The 17,516-nt window shown below is 51.7% G+C and overlaps 11 protein-coding genes across 11 annotated transcripts; 6 read left to right on the top strand and 5 right to left on the bottom strand.

Annotated features, from left to right (window-relative positions):
- Positions 1-157: 157 nt before the first annotated feature.
- Positions 158-1,538, bottom strand: SNOG_09688 (hypothetical protein; the record flags this gene model as incomplete). The annotated part of the gene is made up of 2 exons (XM_001799923.1): positions 1,038-1,538; positions 158-980 (listed from the first exon to the last, which is right to left on the bottom strand). Exons 1-2 carry the CDS (start codon positions 1,430-1,432, stop codon positions 158-160), a joined length of 1,218 nt encoding a protein of 405 aa, XP_001799975.1. The 5' UTR covers positions 1,433-1,538.
- Positions 1,539-3,456: 1,918 nt separating this feature from the next.
- Positions 3,457-4,268, top strand: SNOG_09687 (hypothetical protein; the record flags this gene model as incomplete). The annotated part of the gene is made up of 2 exons (XM_001799922.1): positions 3,457-3,807; positions 3,828-4,268. 2 exons carry the CDS (start codon positions 3,457-3,459, stop codon positions 4,266-4,268), a joined length of 792 nt encoding a protein of 263 aa, XP_001799974.1.
- A 730-nt stretch (positions 4,269-4,998) lies between these two features.
- On the top strand, positions 4,999-6,294 carry SNOG_09686 (hypothetical protein). The gene is made up of 2 exons (XM_001799921.1): positions 4,999-5,525; positions 5,578-6,294. Exons 1-2 carry the CDS (start codon positions 5,069-5,071, stop codon positions 6,054-6,056), a joined length of 936 nt encoding a protein of 311 aa, XP_001799973.1. The 5' UTR covers positions 4,999-5,068; the 3' UTR covers positions 6,057-6,294.
- A 459-nt stretch (positions 6,295-6,753) lies between these two features.
- Positions 6,754-7,638, top strand: SNOG_09685 (hypothetical protein; the record flags this gene model as incomplete). Its single annotated transcript, XM_001799920.1, has 1 exon — positions 6,754-7,638. The coding sequence occupies one exon, from the start codon at positions 6,754-6,756 to the stop codon at positions 7,636-7,638; it is 885 nt and encodes a 294-aa protein (XP_001799972.1).
- Positions 7,639-7,832: 194 nt separating this feature from the next.
- SNOG_09684 (hypothetical protein) lies at positions 7,833-8,156 on the bottom strand (the record flags this gene model as incomplete). The annotated part of the gene is made up of 1 exon (XM_001799919.1): positions 7,833-8,156. The coding sequence occupies one exon, from the start codon at positions 8,154-8,156 to the stop codon at positions 7,833-7,835; it is 324 nt and encodes a 107-aa protein (XP_001799971.1).
- An 850-nt stretch (positions 8,157-9,006) lies between these two features.
- Positions 9,007-9,500, bottom strand: SNOG_09683 (hypothetical protein; the record flags this gene model as incomplete). Its single annotated transcript, XM_001799918.1, has 3 exons — positions 9,007-9,220; positions 9,251-9,338; positions 9,458-9,500. The coding sequence occupies 3 exons, from the start codon at positions 9,498-9,500 to the stop codon at positions 9,007-9,009; spliced, it is 345 nt and encodes a 114-aa protein (XP_001799970.1).
- A 126-nt stretch (positions 9,501-9,626) lies between these two features.
- Positions 9,627-10,952, top strand: SNOG_09682 (hypothetical protein; the record flags this gene model as incomplete). The annotated part of the gene is made up of 4 exons (XM_001799917.1): positions 9,627-9,716; positions 9,769-10,086; positions 10,134-10,523; positions 10,573-10,952. 4 exons carry the CDS (start codon positions 9,627-9,629, stop codon positions 10,807-10,809), a joined length of 1,035 nt encoding a protein of 344 aa, XP_001799969.1. The 3' UTR covers positions 10,810-10,952.
- Positions 10,953-11,152: 200 nt separating this feature from the next.
- SNOG_09681 (hypothetical protein) lies at positions 11,153-12,291 on the top strand. Its single transcript, XM_001799916.1, has 4 exons — positions 11,153-11,262; positions 11,608-11,787; positions 11,835-11,986; positions 12,041-12,291. Exons 1-4 carry the CDS (start codon positions 11,250-11,252, stop codon positions 12,158-12,160), a joined length of 465 nt encoding a protein of 154 aa, XP_001799968.1. The 5' UTR covers positions 11,153-11,249; the 3' UTR covers positions 12,161-12,291.
- A 347-nt stretch (positions 12,292-12,638) lies between these two features.
- SNOG_09680 (hypothetical protein) lies at positions 12,639-13,638 on the bottom strand (the record flags this gene model as incomplete). Its single annotated transcript, XM_001799915.1, has 4 exons — positions 12,639-13,323; positions 13,375-13,456; positions 13,508-13,572; positions 13,622-13,638. The coding sequence occupies 4 exons, from the start codon at positions 13,636-13,638 to the stop codon at positions 12,639-12,641; spliced, it is 849 nt and encodes a 282-aa protein (XP_001799967.1).
- An 896-nt stretch (positions 13,639-14,534) lies between these two features.
- Positions 14,535-14,966, bottom strand: SNOG_09679 (hypothetical protein; the record flags this gene model as incomplete). The annotated part of the gene is made up of 3 exons (XM_001799914.1): positions 14,535-14,688; positions 14,737-14,824; positions 14,885-14,966. 3 exons carry the CDS (start codon positions 14,964-14,966, stop codon positions 14,535-14,537), a joined length of 324 nt encoding a protein of 107 aa, XP_001799966.1.
- Positions 14,967-16,324: 1,358 nt separating this feature from the next.
- On the top strand, positions 16,325-16,860 carry SNOG_09678 (hypothetical protein; the record flags this gene model as incomplete). The annotated part of the gene is made up of 2 exons (XM_001799913.1): positions 16,325-16,477; positions 16,546-16,860. 2 exons carry the CDS (start codon positions 16,325-16,327, stop codon positions 16,858-16,860), a joined length of 468 nt encoding a protein of 155 aa, XP_001799965.1.
- Between the last annotated feature and the right edge of the window lie 656 nt (positions 16,861-17,516).

The raw sequence follows: 17,516 nt of genomic DNA, 5'->3' as shown, positions 1-17,516 counted from the left end.
TTGGTGATCTGGTAGCTTCACACCTTAACTGTTGTTTGAGTTAGATGCTGATATTTTAAGTGGCGGTGCTCCTTGTATAGCAATATTGCACATTTCGAATCCGGTACACTTGTTACAAAACATCACCAAGCGAACCACTGTATATATTTTGACCAATTCATTGAACCATCCACTGGCACCGACAAAAATTGCTCTCCGATGCCCGCTGTCTAGCTCGGAATCTAATACTCCGGTCGAGGACGGCCTTTGCTAAGGTTTCCGCAGCCGGTTCGGCTAAACGCAGCGTCACCTTCTCCTCTGAAAGGCTACTCAAACCGCCTTCCTGTAACCTCATTCTCTCGCAGTAAGGTGCCTTGCCATTAGGCATGCGCTGCTCGACGAGCTTGAGCACATGCGGTACTTTTACGAGGTCTTGCATGAAAGTGGCCGAGCTGTTCGAAGTAGCGCTAGCGGTCGTTTGCTGATCAGGATACATGTATCCCTCTATGAGAGTCTCATTGAAGACGCATCGCCATAGCGTATCCCCAAGTTGAAAAGTCGAGTGTCGCATAATAGGCTGAGTCCTTGTATCTTCTGAAATTAAATCGTTCTCATTAAGTAGAACCACCCGATCGTACGTGGTGCGCACATGGTACACGGGCCCGTTATCGGGTGATGCTTCAGTGAGCATTCTGACCTCAACTGGCGGTATTTCCGGGGGTTGATGTCCGTGATAGATAGTGTCGTCACTGTTCGGCACTGAACCGAGCGTGATCATTGTGGCGTTTGAGTCCATGGGAGGCGGCAGTACGTTGAGTTGCCAGGTTGTGTTAGATGCACACTGCCATGCAATCGACTCATTGTTTCTCTCTAGACATGCCGAATTTTGCTGTTGCGGCAACTCTATCGGGATCGCGAAATGCCCCCGTGGCAATGGGTCCATGGGCTGTATTGACGGCGCATCACTCCCGGTTGTCTCTGTCCTTATGTTTGAACCGCTACTGAAGATAGTCAGGACTCCGCATACTTCCTGCACAACTGAAGTGATTCAGGCCTACCTTGACGATGTGCGCTTCTTTGCTGCCAATAATGCGATACCAATAGTCAACATTAACGCAAGTTGTATGCCAATCAACGCAAGGATGCGTTGTTTCACTGATAGCCTGGCCCACAGCGTTGATGTGGGTAACCTTGGGAGAGGTTTCTCCAATGGACTGCTGTCGTGCTTGTGTGGTATGAAAAGCTCTTTCTCCGCTTGATCAGGGCTAAGTATCGGTGCCGAGAGGATGTTGCACCGTTCAAGAGGGACGACCTCAATTCCATCTTCGATATGCCTAATTAGGCACCTCCCCGAATGCTCACTAGTACTATTATCCTCGTTGTTGCTCGGAAATACGGTATATATGCTGGGCAGGGGCTGGATGTTTTTGACTGATCTGCGGGGAAGGTGCATGAATGCTATTAGAGAAGAGAGATCTAAAAGAAGGTCGAGATGGGTACTGGACCAGCCAGAAGCCAAAGATATCCTGAGAAGACGAAAAAAGAGTGAGAGCAGACGTAGATAGCAACCAGCGCATGGTCAGTATGCCTTTTCAGGATCAGGCATAGTATATGCATCCTTGAGGTGAAACGTCTGTGAGTGAATTGGGTCAGTATTTGTTAGCCGTATGCACTGCGCCGCAATCCTGCTGAACATTGTCGTCCAATGCTCGAGTACTGTGGACGGCGGACTGAAGAAGCTAAAGTTTGTGGAAATTATGACCGAGGATTCTTAGTGCACACTCGGAGGCCCTAAAGCGAGTGTCTGGAGGATGTCCTATTTGGGAAGAAAAGTTTATGGGCCAGGCCGATGTGGCTTGAAGCATTGGATCTACTTTCACCTAAGCAGACGTGGTCCGTGCGAATAGCCGCCCTACTGCATGCGCGATGCCGGTCCGCAGAAGGTCCGTCTACGCATCCTCCCGGTGTGATGAAAGCTTGGAAGGAAGTCCTGAGGAGGCGCGCAGCGGTAGTCGGTTGTGAGCCGAGCTAGTTGTATGTAGACAATCTGAAACGATGGGTGGTCTGCACTGGTGTCAACTGCGATAAGAAGCGACCAGTATACAACAGGCAGCAGCTCATCCCATAGCCTGAAGCTATACGCAGGGACCTACCATTGTGGTCGAAACCTCGCCATACTATGCATAGCTTCAGGCTTCCCTATCTACTTTCAGTCGCAACTCATAACCTGTAGCATGCGGAAGGCCGGTCGATAGCCGTGTCTGCTTTGTCAAAGACGTGGGCTGAAAAGCCCACACTACTATGTGAATGAAAAGCATTGCATAATGCATAGGAAATGATTCCGGTGAAGGTGCAGGCTCGCACATCGTTGTGGTGAGATGCAAGTGATGGCTAACCGCCGTGATGCGGGTCGCGTCACGGGTCTTAACCTGAAGTCGTCGGGCGGGCTCTTGCGATCGGCTGCCCAGCGATCGAGGATCGTTGCATAGCCAGATCCACGGTACGCAGAGTTGTACGTAAACAAGCACCAAATAGTTGATGAACGTGGTATTGGCTGGACTTCGCATGATGGCGGGCGTGAGGAAAGGGACGGATGAACCCTGAACGAATGCGGTTAGCTCAACACATCCCTTTGTCGTCCATATGTCACCCCAGATCTTCTTTACGCACCCTATCACGGCATCGCCCTTCCATCTCAACTGCGTCGAGGTAAAGAAGCCGTCAGGTCGCATGCTGTTCTTGAGAACTATTCTTCAGATGGTTTGTGACACGAGCACCGTTGCGTCACGACCTCGCGAACAAAAACGTCTTCGCACTTCGCTTGGGCAGAACGTTCTTTCCTCACAGCAACTTCCCTAGTGTTGCTAGATCCGTCAAACTGCAAAGGTTTCGCCTCCAGGCGCAATGCCGGCTGAAACAGCGTCTAGTCTTAGAGTTGACGAGCTCAACTTTCGACATGTCAGGCAATGTTTGTTCGACGAGGTTTCGAAACATTCGTCATACCTCAACGTCTTGGCCCCCACGAAACATGTTTCTTCACTCCGCACGAACATCAAATGCGGCTGTGAATGCGCTGACATTCAGTTCTGCTGCACAGCTCTCACAGTGGGGTCCCTTGCCTAAGGAATTTCATTTGTTGAGTCTCAACTCCGCCATCAGGAAAGCACGCTATGATCTCGCTTCGGCAAGTGGCTTGCATGCTGAGTATGCTGTACGAATGCATCCTTGCGGATTACAAGCTATTTATGAACCCTAGCTTGCTTACGCCGTAAGGCTGCGGAATCTAACTCGATCAAGGCTGACTTTAGTAACCCGCCCCGACGCGGTGGTGGCACAACGGGAAAGAGGGCGCAGAAGCGTGCAGGCACCCGGAAGTTTTATATGAAGTGATGCTTGTTTGCATTTCCCCAACTTTTGGCCTTTGCTTTGCAGTTTATTTCCAAGTCGACCCCGGACATACAGCCTAGACTCTGCACGATGGGCACCACGCAGCATCTCCAATGCACAACTGCTGCATCATCCGCACAGAACGCTTACATCAACTCAGCCTCTTCCCTTTTCTGGCCAGTCTTAATATCCAACTTCTTTCTGTCCGCACTGTCAATTGCCAACTTGGGTATAATTAGTTCTATGGTGGCCTTTTTACTGGACCAGAAACATAATGTTCAACGATACGAGATCACCTCACCAGGACTCCCATTCTTCCTGAATGTTGAGCCTGCACACCTGTGGGTCGATCAAGGGCATACCAGCAACGGCGTAGCAGGTTATGGGTTCTTCCTAGGCCTGTTTGGAATGTTTGTAGCTTGGCGAGTACGACGAGCCACGGTAAGATACCTTCGCCTCAGACGCGCCTCGCAGACATCAGACGTAGCGATCTGACACAGAATCAGCAGCCTTCAAAGCTCCTCATAGCACTCGTAATCCTCCAGTTCCTTGCCGTCCTATTCACCCTCAGTGCTTTAATTTTCGTCTTTATTGTGACCAACCAGACGAAAGGCCAATCAATTCGGATCCCCATTGCTGCCAATGCCCAAGGTCAAAACTACCCCGAGTACAAATGGACGCCAGAGACGTGGTTCAAAGCTGTCCTTGATTTGCCCCTTGCAGACAAGTACATGCGTGACGAAATTGACAGCAAGATCACGAATATGGTCACTTGGCGGTGGATGTTGGTTCCTATCTTAGCCGCCGACGTTATCGCGTTTGGTGTCACGACGCTGGCTTGGCTGAGGCAACGAAAGGGCATGACAGCGCGCCCGGACTCGGCGAACACGGTTGATAAATGAAGGCCGAGTATGGTACGGCTGCGGACGACGAGATCGCACAGTCGCTGGCAGAGCGAGTTGCAGGCTTCCAGACGTAGTCGAGCATGGCCGTGGAGAGGCGCGCTGTTGCGGGGGACTGGATTTCTATTACGAGCTTACGACATTTGCTTTCCATCAGCGTGGCGGATCCTTTTACTACATGCTGTTGCGAGGCGGCATAGGTGGTGTAAGCAAGCGCATGAAGGTGTGACAATTCATGGATGACATCCACTTTTTATGCCGTAGTTTTGCACGTGAAATCCAGCCTTGCCTTCGTTAGCGAAACCTAGGCTAAAGATCGGTCCCATGAATGAGTTGACCGCTACCATGAACGCCTTTGCAAGTCACGCGCGCATATTTGTCGAGGCAGGTGCATGGAACTACTGGGACAAGGCCAAATGACCAAACTTGCTCTTCTCTGCGATGAATGACTACTTTCCCAACCTCGTATCTTCTTCTAAACACTTCGAGCACGGCAGCAGCGTCGACATTAAGCTTTTAAGCTTACCCTCCGGCTCCCCTGCATCCCACGCGCCGCTTAGCGAGAACAACCTCGGCGCCTTTCCCACGCGGAAAAAGTTGACCCCACACACTCTTCCTGCCTCAGTCCGCTACCAACGTCACTGCGGTCTCGGGCTTCTTGGAGCACTTGCACTACACAAACGCGAATTCAACGGACTTTCCTTGCTCGCGAAAATTCCACATACCACCGGCTGCCGTATGCAGTGAAACGCTACTTCTGGGCCCGCATAGCATTCCACACGACACATACTTCACCCGTCATGGGCTGGCTTCTTTACCTCGCAGCTTCACCGGCGGCGCTCATAATGTTCCTGAGAATCCTGGCTCTCATACTGCCGGCGCAGCTGGCGCAACTTGCGTCGTTTGCGGCGTTTACTTTGACATCGTTCATCCTGATGATGCTATGCGCCTCGTACGGTGTCTTCGCCAGCATTGCCCTTAGGATGGTCGGGTATGGCGGACTCAGCCAATGGACAGTTGCTCGCGCGTTCAAATGGAGCATGTGGCTCGCCACGGGCGTCACGTTTCGGGTTACCGGCAGCATGAAGCGCGAGGGCGGTATGACCGGAGAAGATGCATTGAACACGCGGCCAGTTGTGTTTGTGGGCAACCACCAGACAGAGATGGATGTGTTGATGCTGGGCTGCGTGTTTCCAAAGTACACGAGTGTCACGGCCAAGAGTAGCTTGAAGCACATGCCATTCTTGGGCTGGTTCAGTAAGTCCTCTCGTGATTAGAGAATGAAATCGGTAGCTGACTTGAATACCAGTGGCTCTCAGCAAAACCGTCTTCATCGACCGCGCCAACCGCGCCGTCTCACGCGCAACCTTCGACACGGCTGCCGCAACCATGAAAACCAAGCGCCAAAACGTCTTCATCTTCCCCGAAGGCACGCGCTCATACGCCGAAGAGCCAATGCTCCTGCCATTCAAGAAAGGCGCCTTCCACCTCGCGGTACAAGCACAAGTCCCCATCGTACCTGTCGTATGCGCCAACTACGACAACGTCCTGAACGTGAAGAAGCGGAGATTCTGCCCCGGCACAATCGATGTGACGATCCTACCACCGGTCGACACAAAGGGATGTACAGCAGAAGACGTGGACCGGCTGGTAGAAAAAACACGCAATGCTATGCTGGAGGAATTGTTACGGCTATCACATGTCACGGATGGAGGCAGGAATGGCATGCCATTGCCAAGCGCAAGTGGAGTAGATGAGAAGACGCGGGAGCTCAGGAAGAGGAATTAGAATAGCTTCACCTGGAAGCGACTTCGCGAAATCATGGCTGAGGCGGAGAGCGGGTGAATATGGCGTTTGGCGCAGAGGGACAGACGTTTGGCATTTCGATGTCCTTGGACTTTGAAGCGGCATTGCAGGAACGCATATTAAGATTACTGGTAGCATCGGATGAGTTGGCCGAAGTATATTTAGATACTACTTGGGCATATGCATATAACACTAGTTTCAATACCACTCCGGAGTACATAAAACTCTGCTACACTTGTGCTTCCAGATCTTGTAGCTAGCAATCGTCAGCGAGCGATCTTCGGAGCCTCCCCGGTCGTCGCTCTACCGAGCTCGAGCTCTAGCTACTAGCTACCCCACATTCACTTGTACCCCTCACCCCTAGACGGGTATGCCGAAACTAGCTACACGCGTGTAATGGCTCGTGTCGAGTCGTTAGTCTTGGGAAGGTTTGGGGATTAGTATATAGCTAAACCATCAATGAAACCCATCATCTCTATGCGTTTCTATTTTCATATTTTGACACTGCTTTGAGCTTACTGTGTAGAGGGCATAATCATGGCGGCCAGACAACCAGATCTCAAGAATGAGACTGCGTCTTCGGCACAGTATAGTGTGCAGGGAAAGAGTGCGATAGTAACTGGAGCAGGTTCAGGCAAGAGATACGATCCTGCTTCAAAGCATTTGTCGCCTAACACCAATGCCAGGCATAAATTTCTCTTTCGCATCCCTCCTTCTTTCCCGCGGCTGCTCCGTCCTCCTCGCAGACCTGTCCCTCCGCCCCGAAGCCCAAGAGCTGCTCAAGAAATATGCAAACGGCACACCGCGCGCCGTATTCTGCAAAACCGACGTCACCAACTGGAAGCAACTATCCCACATGTTCGACACGGGAATCAAGGAGTTTGGGAACATTGACATCCTCTGCCCCGGCGCCGGCATCTACGACCCGCACTGGAGTAACTTCTGGCACCCGCCTGGCTCAGCAGCGAGTAAAGACGCCGAGGATGGCGACAGGTACGCGAGTATCGATATTAATGTGACGCACCCGATCCGCTGCACGCAACTCGCTATATCGCACTTCTTGAACCCGCCAGCCGGGGTGGCTAAAGCGAGCCCGGCGAATCCCAAGCGCGTGGTAATCATCAGCTCGATAGCAGGGCAGAATGCGAACTTGAACACGCCGATATACGTCGCGGCCAAACACGCGATGAATGGGTTTATACGCTCTCTTGGCCCACTGGACGAGCGCATGGGGATCCGCGTTAATGGCGTCGCGCCGGGCGTTATTAAAACGCCGTTGTGGACCGAACATCCGGAGAAGATGACGTTTTTGGATGAGGAGAGGGATGCGTGGGCGACGCCCGAGGAGGTGGCAGAGGGGATGCTGAAGTGCGTTGAGGATGCGGATCTAGGTGGCGGGAAGATATTGGAAATTGGAGCGGGGCAGACAAGATTGGTGGAGGCGCTGAATGATCCTGGACCGAGCGGGAAGGGGCATACGGCTAGTAATGTTGCGAAGCAGTATGAAGAGGTGTACGAATGGTTGGGTGAAGACGGGTGGGGGGTTGGGAAGGGGAAATCATAGAAATCCTGTCTGCCTTCACCTAACGACAAAGGATTAAGGTAGCCTAGATATGTTCAAAAACCTTTGCAAAGCTATATACGATATCTTGTAGCAGCTTATATATTCAGGCTACTTTACAATCTTGTAAGTATGCTCCTAAAGGTGGTTAGATTGTATCGTGTAGGTGCAGGGCGGATACGAATGTTGCTGTTGCCTCAGACCAAGCCGGGAGGTGCCACTCCGCATGCAACTCGAATGCCGATGTCTACTGTCTTGGCCTTGTCTCCTTTGTATGCATGGATTTCGTCGAGACTGTCCAGTACTGGGAAAACGTTGAAGTCGTCGTCTAGTAGCTTGGTGATCTCCTGTCTATGTTCAGACAGCTTGGGGCCAATGCAGATGATGAAAATGCTTTTGTTGATCTTTTCTGCGCCGTACGGCTCTAGTACAGCCGACAAGTCCAATGAAGATGCTTCGATATAACGATCACCATTGCTAAGTACTTCACCCAACACGACACTGTGTTCAGATGACTTCATGGAGTAACAGTGTGTATGGCCGCCTTGATAGTTGTGACGCTGCTGATTATGGTAAACATCGATCTGGTACAGTGAATGTGTTTCGAGATCTTGGGCAGAGAGCTGAGATGCAGGCGTGTGCCATGCTTGCCAGGCTAATTCCATCAAAGGAAAGCCATACCAGGATAGATTTTCATCTTCGAATTTGAAATGATTCTTTCCGTGACCTACTACCGCCGCAAAAGCTGTTGGTCGATGAAGAGAGGATTGCAATTTGACAGTGAGGTGCTGTGTGATTGGAAGACCAAGTGAGATGAGAGACGTAGAAATGAGAACAGGCCCGTCTAGTTCAAGTATAAGTTGGAGATGAGATCACAAAGATCTGAAGCCGGTGCCTGCGCATTACATGGCGCATATACTGCTGTTTAGATAGGAAGTAGAAACACAGATGTAGCATTCATTGGAACGCCTCTCAAGTACGTACTTGCAGTGTAAAGGAACATCCGTTGGTATCCTACAAACAAGGCTCTCGTGTAGGCAGGATATACTTTACGCGTTGGAACACTCAGACCATGTGTTCCGAGGTTAGCAGAGCCTGAAGACATTTGGAGGACTGAGACAGAAGGAGTTTGCTGCAGAGCGAATTGGCACTGCATAGCTCCAGCACTCGACAACAAGCTTCGACCCGGTATGAGGCTAGTCAAATTTATCATTGTACGGTGTAGACCGGCTGAGCGGCCACAATTCAAAGCGGTCGTGGTGTGGGACCGTGAGGGCCTAAATGGTCGTCGTGATCGCCCCACCCACTGAAGTGGTAGCACGCGGGCACGATGGCGCTGTTGTTGAGGGAACAGAGAGAGCAGATTTATTATCAATAGCCTGAAGCTATACGGAAGTCCAGGCCGCGCAGGTACGGAGATAGCGAACCGGCTATTGAAAGGCTTGGCGCGGGTGAGAGTGATCCGGGATTTGAAAAGGTCACGATGGTGCCGGTGGGAGAAGGCGAGAAAGGTCGAGCAGTTGCGGCGAACATGGCACGAGGTGTACCAGCAGATGCGAAGACGTGCTCCGGCTTTTGGCCGACCCTGGCGCACATTCGCTAAGCATTGCATCACCGCCGCTTAGGTAATGCGCTCGAGGGTCGAGACAGGTGCGGCGGCCGTGAATGTGCGACTGGCCGGGTCGCAGGTGATGGGTCAGGGTCTGCTTACTGTAACAAATTGCGCTGCTGATTGATGGGAAGCCTGAAGAGGCCCTATCGGCTGGGACGTAGTAGGGCTGGTAGTTTTCTTTTCCCGGCCGTTTGTGGACGGGCTTGCCACCTGTGACGCGCTTTTTTTGGGCTGGCGGGGCAGAGGGGCCCATATTGAAGAGCTATGCCGCCGACGCAGAATCTCCCAACAACAATTCCTCCGAACACCTACCTATACCTGTGAACAACTCCCCCAGAAACAAACACTACACATACCCATACCCACCACTTCATCGACCATGTCCAGCTCTCTTGATCAATTGAAGGCCACTGGCACCGTAAGTGCCCCGCCATCTTTCACTGCATCGGAGCTCCCGGAGATGTCACCGGCGGCCCTGCATCAGTGAACACCATGGAACACTTGTTAACAGTCATGCGCAGGTCGTCGTCTGCGACTCTGGTGACTTTGCGACCATCGCCAAGTACCAGCCCCAGGATGCCACCACCAACCCCTCCCTCATCCTCGCTGCCTCCAAGAAGGAGGAGTACGCGAAGCTGATCGACTCCGCCGTCGAGTACGGCAAGAAGCACGGCGGCAGCAACATCGAGGACCAGGTCGACGCCACATTGGACAACTTGCTCGTACAATTCGGCAAGGAGATCCTCAAGATCATCCCCGGCAAGGTCTCAACTGAGGTCGACGCCCGCTTCTCGTTCGACACTGAGGCCTCGGTAACCAAGGCTCTCCGAATCATCGACGTGAGTTACCTGGAAAAGTAGAATGGTCGCAAACTAACAATTTCCAGCTGTACAAGGAGCAGGGTATCGGCAAGGAGCGCATTCTCATCAAGATCGCTTCAACATGGGAAGGCATCAAGGCCGCCGAGATCCTCCAGTCCAAGCACGGAATCAACACCAACCTCACCCTCATGTTCTCCCAGACCCAGGCTATCGCCGCTGCTGAGGCCGGCGCCTTCTTGATCTCGCCCTTCGTTGGCCGCATCCTTGACTGGTACAAGGCTTCGACCAAGAATGGAGTACACCAAGGAGGAGGACTCCCGGTGTCAAGAGCGTCCAGAAACATTCTTCAACTACTAACAAGAAGTTCGGGCTACAAGACCATCGTCATGGGTGCCTCTTTCAGGAGCATCGGCGAGGTCACTGAGCTCGCTGGATGCGACTACCTCACCATTGCCGTAAGTCGTCAGCACTATGATGAGATGGAATCCATACTAATATTACTAGCCCAACCTACTTGAGCAGCTCTACAACTCGCAAGACCCCGTCCCCAAGAAGCTCGATGCCAGCGGCGCCAACTCGCTCGACCTCGAGAAGAAGACTTACATTAACAACGAGGCCGAGTTCCGCTTTTACTTCAACGAGGACCAGATGGCCGTCGAGAAGCTCCGCGAGGGTATCTCGAAATTCGCTGCTGACGCCGTTACCCTCAAGGACATTCTCCGCCAGAAGATTCAGGCTTAGAGTGGGTAGTCCGGTATCGGCGGTTTGACGAAGTCACGATTGTTATTGTCCGCGTGGTTGCCTTTTCTCTCTTGATTTGAGATCGGAGTAGGTTTAGCAACTGAGATATCAAAATAAATATTAGAAGAAACGTGAAAGTCACCAGTCTTATCATTCGAACGTGATGGAACCATAGAGCTGAACAGGGGTATGCACTATGATAGGCGTCCTGCGTAAAGTAAATGCGTAGGATCTATCATTCGTCAGGTCTGGCTCGGCGGTAAGACCGAATGCGCGAGCTGTTGCGGGTCCCGGCTCGTTGCGTCACTCCGAGCGCCCCGCATCCACGTCGAAGAAAGCTGTCGAACACGTCCGTCTCTTCTCCGCTCACTCCTTCACTGTATACTCATACACATCACCAAACAAACCAATTCCATCAAATACCTTACATTACCGTCAAAATGGTCAAAGCCGGTATGTTACCACTCTTTCTATCGCCCAAGTTGCCTGATTGGGGCAAGGTGGGGTCGTGAGAGTGAGCGGGAATGAGCACATTTCACCAGCTACACCACTTGGAGCGTTACAAAACGCTGTGTATCGCTGTGAATGGCTCAATCGGGCAGACTGAGGACTGTGATGGAGATCAGACGCTTCCTGTTCCTGTCGAGATGCTCCAATCAGCGCCTCTCACTGCGACACCCTGATGGCTCGCACACCCACTTGTGTACCCTTCACAGCCCAACAGTCGGGTGACGGGTAGGGCTGAGGCTCTCACCCAAGCTACAAGGCGCCAGATCAGCAGCTGACATACTCCCGCAGTCGCCGTCCTCCGTGGAGACTCCAACGTCAAGGGCACCGTCACCTTCGAGCAGGAGAACGAGTCCTCGCCCACCAAGATCTCATGGGACATCACCGGCAACGACGCCAACGCTGAGCGTGGCATGCACGTCCACGCTTTCGGTGACAACACCAACGGCTGCACCAGCGCTGGACCTCACTGTATGTCCCGCCACCACGACGTTTGTGTTGTGCTGATAGATTGCTAGTCAACCCCCACAACAAGACCCACGGCGCACCCGAAGACGAGGAGCGCCACGTCGGTGACTTGGGTAACTTCAAGACCGACGGCCAGGGCAATGCCCAGGGAAGCGTTTCGGACAAGCTGATCAAGTTGATTGGCTCTGAGAGCGTTATTGGCGTACGTTCATCCTCCACTACCATCCATACAGAAATAGAACTAACGTGATTGCAGCGCACCATCGTTGTGCACGGTGGCACTGACGACCTCGGCAGGGGCGGACACGAGGAGTCCAAGAAGACTGGTAACGCTGGCCCTCGTCCTGCTTGCGGTGTCATTGGTATCTCCAACTAGATGCGGCAGCAGAGTTATCGTCGAGAATGGTAATGTGCGCCAGCAGCCTGGGCACTAGAAATTAGGGAGGGGATGCGTATCTTTCATGTAGCGTATAGCTCGTACAAAAGAAACACTTCGCCTCATTACATGCTTCCACGTCTCATTGCGTGCTTTTTATTGAATGGAAATGTACAAACACGGGCCAACCGTCAGACTGTTATCACAAGTTTGAACGGAATCACGGCAGCACAGGCCGAACAGAGCATCAATTCACTGCGTCGTTGCATGCAATGCTATATTATTACTTTCGTATACTATATCTACGCATCTCAACAATCGCACGCCCTAATGACGGCTCCAAGATCCCCATCAAGATAGAGGCCGCAGTCTTTACTACCCTAGCCAATCTTTGCGTGCACCAACGTCCATGATGCGTATCCACCCTCGAAAACTGCACATCTTGCTGAATATATACAAGCAGCTCAGGAGACTCCGTTTAGAAGCAGAAGACCTGGTCCTCGAGCTTGCTGACTGGCTTAGCCTTTGCGTAGCCCAAGCTCTCAGTCGCCTTCTTCATCGCAGCAACCATAGGAGGAGGACCGCAAACCAGAATCTTGACGTCGCTGGCAGGCGCAGGCAACTTCTCCTTGATCATATCCGCAGTGACGAATCCAACGCCGCCGGTCCAGCCCTCTGGAGGGTTGTTGAGCACGTAGTGTACCCTGAACTTGGGGTCCTTTGCTGCAAGCGCATCGAGATCCTCCTTGAGCAGAATGTCCTCGGGGTTTACGTTTGCGAAGATGAGATCGACCTCGGTAGTGTCGCCCTGGCCGCGGCCCCGGATAATAGCCTTGACGACCTGCAGCATGGGAGTGATGCCGGTGCCGCCTGAAATCATGCCGAAGTGCCTGACCATGTTGGGTGTGTAGACCATTGCGCCCTTGGGGCCCTTGACGCGCATTTTCTCGCCGACTTTGAGGTTCGCGACATACTTGGAGATGTTTCCGGTGGGGTACGACTTGATGAGGAGGTCGAAGTGGCCTTTGTCTTCATCGGAGGAGATGGGCGTGTACGAGCGAACGACTTCTTTGGGCTGACCTTCGATGGTGGCGCCGAGGGAGATGTGCTGACCGATGGGGAGGCCGAGGATATCGGTCTTACGTGGAAGCTTGAAGCGGTAGCTGCGCAGGTTAGTCCTGCTCGCCATTGTAGTGCGTAGTGCGTGAGCTTACATGGCGGTGTTGTGCGAAAGGACAGTCTTCTCCTCGAGCTCAAACTCCTGGAACTCATTGGGCTTCAGCACCTTCTTGGATCCTGCTGAACGTAAGCTACGTCGCGAATAGCATCGATGAGAGTGAATCTTACCACTGCTGTAGACCTTCCATCCTCCAACAGCTGCGACGAAAAGCACGACATACGGCAACAATGCTCTGTTCCGATCAGTCAAGGTACCGAGGAATATCTATGCCGAGAACGTACTGCGGTGAGAACGCCATGGTGGAGGCCTCGTTCAAACAAGTGACACTTTTCAAGGGCCTAATATGAGAACAAACGTCAATTGAAGCCCCGGATGCGGTTTGAGGAGACGGGACTGGAGCGTGTGGGGTAGAATAGGGAAGCTCACGATTCTCTCGGCGAAGGATCGGACCTCACCAAAAGTTGCGGTCGAACCACTTCCGGGGTGCAGCGAGCCGCGATTGGTCAGAGATGCGAGGCTTGGCAGGGTCTGGCTTGATCTGGGTCGGGATGAATCGCGATCAGCAACCTTCACGACTGAGTTGGTGATAATGGCTGTGTCGCTGATGAACGTCGGAATGACAGCAAAGCAAGTTACCAGCGCCGGCTGTTGGCGGAGTGAGGTTTTGTAGACCGATAGTACGAGCCCGTGGACGGACCGACTGCGCGCTTTCGGAAAGCGAATCCTGGTTCCAAGGTCGTCTCCGACGCCTAATCATCACGTGTCTATGCCCTGCAGTGGATGCGTCTTCGGTATGAGCATATATATCAAAGGGAATAACTTGATGTCTGATATCCTTGAGGCCTCAACATTGTTTTATTTTCGGGGAAACATGCATACACGGTGCCGCCGCGCCCTTCCGAAGAGCAAAAGCTGCAGTCGAAAGCTTCCTCGTCGCAAGTGTGGTCGCCTTTGGGACAAAAACACTCACTATCCACTTGGCACCTCAGCTGCGGGATAAGTCTCCCATCAACAAAATTTGACCAGGAAAAGCATATCTCCATGGATACGAACTTGACTTAAAAAGTCAACTATTCTTTGTGTGCGTAATGCTCTACATCACATTTCAGACTTCAGTCAAATGAAGCATTAAAAAAGCATCAATTACTACATAAGCAGACTACATAATAGCATGCCTAGCATCAACAAATCCTACTAGTCATCAACATACAAAAGGCTCTGGAGCTTATTATCAAAATCATGCGTCGATCCCGCAGGCCCGTTCACAGGCTTCTTCGACAGGTCCGCCACACCCGGATATCCAACGTGGAAGAACTCGAGATCCTCGTCACTGTTGCGATGCTCACTCCTGCACACTTATCAGCTTTCTGTTCACCACTTTCGTTGTAACACTTACACGTAGAAGTAACAGAAGCTACCTTCATTGGGCCGCACAGAGCTGACCCGATCAAACGAATACCCGGCAAGGTGGATGCATTGGCTTACTGGGGCATAGATTTAGTCGCAGTAGCCTTCGAACTTGGGGTCATTGCAGATGAGAGTACCTTTGTCGGTTACTTCGCTGGGTGTGGGTGCGGCGAGGACGGAGCTGCAGAGGAGGGTGGCGAGGGAAATAGTGAACTTCATTTTGAAGAACTTTAAGTGAAATTTGAGAGGCTGTAGGTACTGAGGAGTAGGAATGAACTTGGTGTGAAGAAGCGTTGGAGATTGATGAGTGGTTGGATGATTACTTCCCCAACTTGCATCGACGTCTTTATAATTCATCAAAGCTTTAGGTCAATGCCCTACCTACAGCCATATCGGAGCACAAAGTATTGGTGTGCCCGAGATACGAGTTCATCGCTGATTCCACTGTGTTGTCAACGAGTTTCGATGGATGTAGCTGTATTTTTGTCGTTGTAGATCGTCCGGATGCTGCCACGATGCCGTACCTAGCGCTGACGTCTGAGTAATACTGCACGTATACAGCATCACATCGCTTCTCCAGTCCATCTTATTCAACGTCTATCTGTCTAGTAGCATCGCTTTCCGCGCCCGGCGATCCTTCAGTGAAGCCTTCGGAAGACAGTTTACTTTGCAGTTGCATCGTGACATATATGATATGTGGAGCTCAAGCATGCATGGAATGTGGCAGCTGCCAATTTCACTTTGGAAACAGTGCAAAGCCTGAGCAGCTCAGTGCAGATTTTCAACTGTGCTGGAAAGCAACTAAAGGCATTTGCCAGCCTGAAGCTATACACGGTATCGCTGGGATTTGCCTGCGACGATACTCACTTCTGTGTAGCTTCAGGCTAGATGATGAGCTGCGGCCTGTTGCACCCTGGTAGCTTCCCATCGTAGTTGACGAGATGTTGTAGACAAAAGCTGTATGTACTCTTTGTGAAGCGCATGTTACGGTCTAGGTATGATGCCGGACTGTTCGTGCTGACATGTGACGTCACAAATCTCCTGCGCAAAAATAGAATTGAGTATGCCCCATTCGGTAATCCTGGACTTAAAGTACGTTCGAGCCGGGGCTATTCAAGGTGCAAGGAACATTCGAATGACCCGATGGTCGCATTGTGATGAAGTCGAACTCAGTAGCGACTGCTCTTTAGAGGACTGACTCGAAGTGTGCTTCGGGGATCCGAGGCTCTGGTGGGACGAACTCCGTCATGTACGAAAATAGAATAAGACGAGAAAGAAAAAAAGAGCATACCTTGGCGATTCGAGAGCTCCAAGATATTGAGGGTAAGTATTGCTGGTAAACGTCACTTTATGCCCGAGTGGAGAAGCGTCGATGACAAAGCGTCAATTACCAAGTACCCTCGGCAGAAGCCAGCGAACATATCTGTATTGGTACTTTCGCATGAACATCTTCAACTGAATTTTCGACCAGTTACATCCATTGACTGTCGAAATCTTCACCAGCCACCACCAAAAAATCGCAATCCATGCCACATTTCCTTCTCTCCATTGCCTGACGTCACACCACCTTCATTACCATGACTGAGCTGGTACGAACCGGAGCCTGTCTCTGCAAGCGCATAACCTTTCGTATGACTGGAGAGGAAATCAATGTTGCGATCTGCCACTGCGATAATTGCCAACGAAACTGCGGTGCACCGTATACAGCTAATGCATGGTTCCGCGACAAGGTAAGCCACATTCCGTTAACTCACAAGGTGCGTCGCGATCATGGGAAAATCCGTGCTAAATGCCATAGCAATTCGAATGGACATCCGGCGATAGCCTGCTAAAGCAGTACGATGACCACGACACTGCCACTGGTGAAGTCGTGCATCGCTGGTTCTGTACTAACTGCGGCTCGCCCATGTTGACCAAGTCCCCGCGCATGGTTGGTGTCACAATCTTGCCAATTGGTTTATTCGACACTAGGCAAGAATGGAAGCCGAGCTACGAACAGTGGCTATGCAGTCGAGCAGGTTTTGTCGAAGACATCAAAGCAGTGAAAGATGAGAGCAGATATGATCGTGCCCCAGACAAGAAAGAGTTTGAGCGGATTTGGGCCGAGCTATGATAAATTCAATTCATATACAGACATCAAGATCAGGCTATATGGCCACTGTCTCTTAGTTGTTGGAAGTTGCCTTTTGCTCCCACACACTACAAAATTCTCGCCAAGTCCTCTTACGTGTTTAGTCGATACTTCTCACAAAGCGCTTCATAGACACTTTCCGATAGTCTAAATATGATCCATGAGCTGTCTTGAACTGTGTATCGAAGTCTGGGCCTCGATCGAAGATCGTTGTGTTGAACGCCGAATGAGTCCGGCTACTTCCATTGTATATAGCCAGGCACCAGGAAAAGTTCCGCGTTGACTGCGTCCATATGACAGTTGCGGTAGAAAAATAGCGGAAGGCTTCCAGTTCAACACGTGCCATTCGGCATCGGCAAGATATCATGCAGCTGAACCTCAACGCTGATGTTCTGGGCTCAAGCCATGTGCCGGTAGCGCCCCGCAGACACGTACTAACGACACCGCGAGCCACCAACATGACCCAGAAATCTCCCCGCTAAACTCAAATGATTCCTAGTTGCAAGCCAAGACGACGATGGCTTCCCCAGATTCTTAGAATCCCACGACATCGTGCTTCGCCCACAGTGCGGGGAATCCCCAGCATTTCGGTAAGCCAATGGCATGCACTGCGGCGACATGCGGAGTTGAGGCCGCTA

This window comes from Parastagonospora nodorum (assembly GCF_000146915.1).
Source record: "Parastagonospora nodorum SN15 chromosome Unknown scaffold_15, whole genome shotgun sequence".
Classification (NCBI taxonomy): Eukaryota; Fungi; Ascomycota; class Dothideomycetes; order Pleosporales; family Phaeosphaeriaceae; genus Parastagonospora; species Parastagonospora nodorum.
The sequence above is the reverse complement of the archived record's forward strand: the minus strand, read 5'-3'. Positions and strand labels throughout refer to the sequence as shown.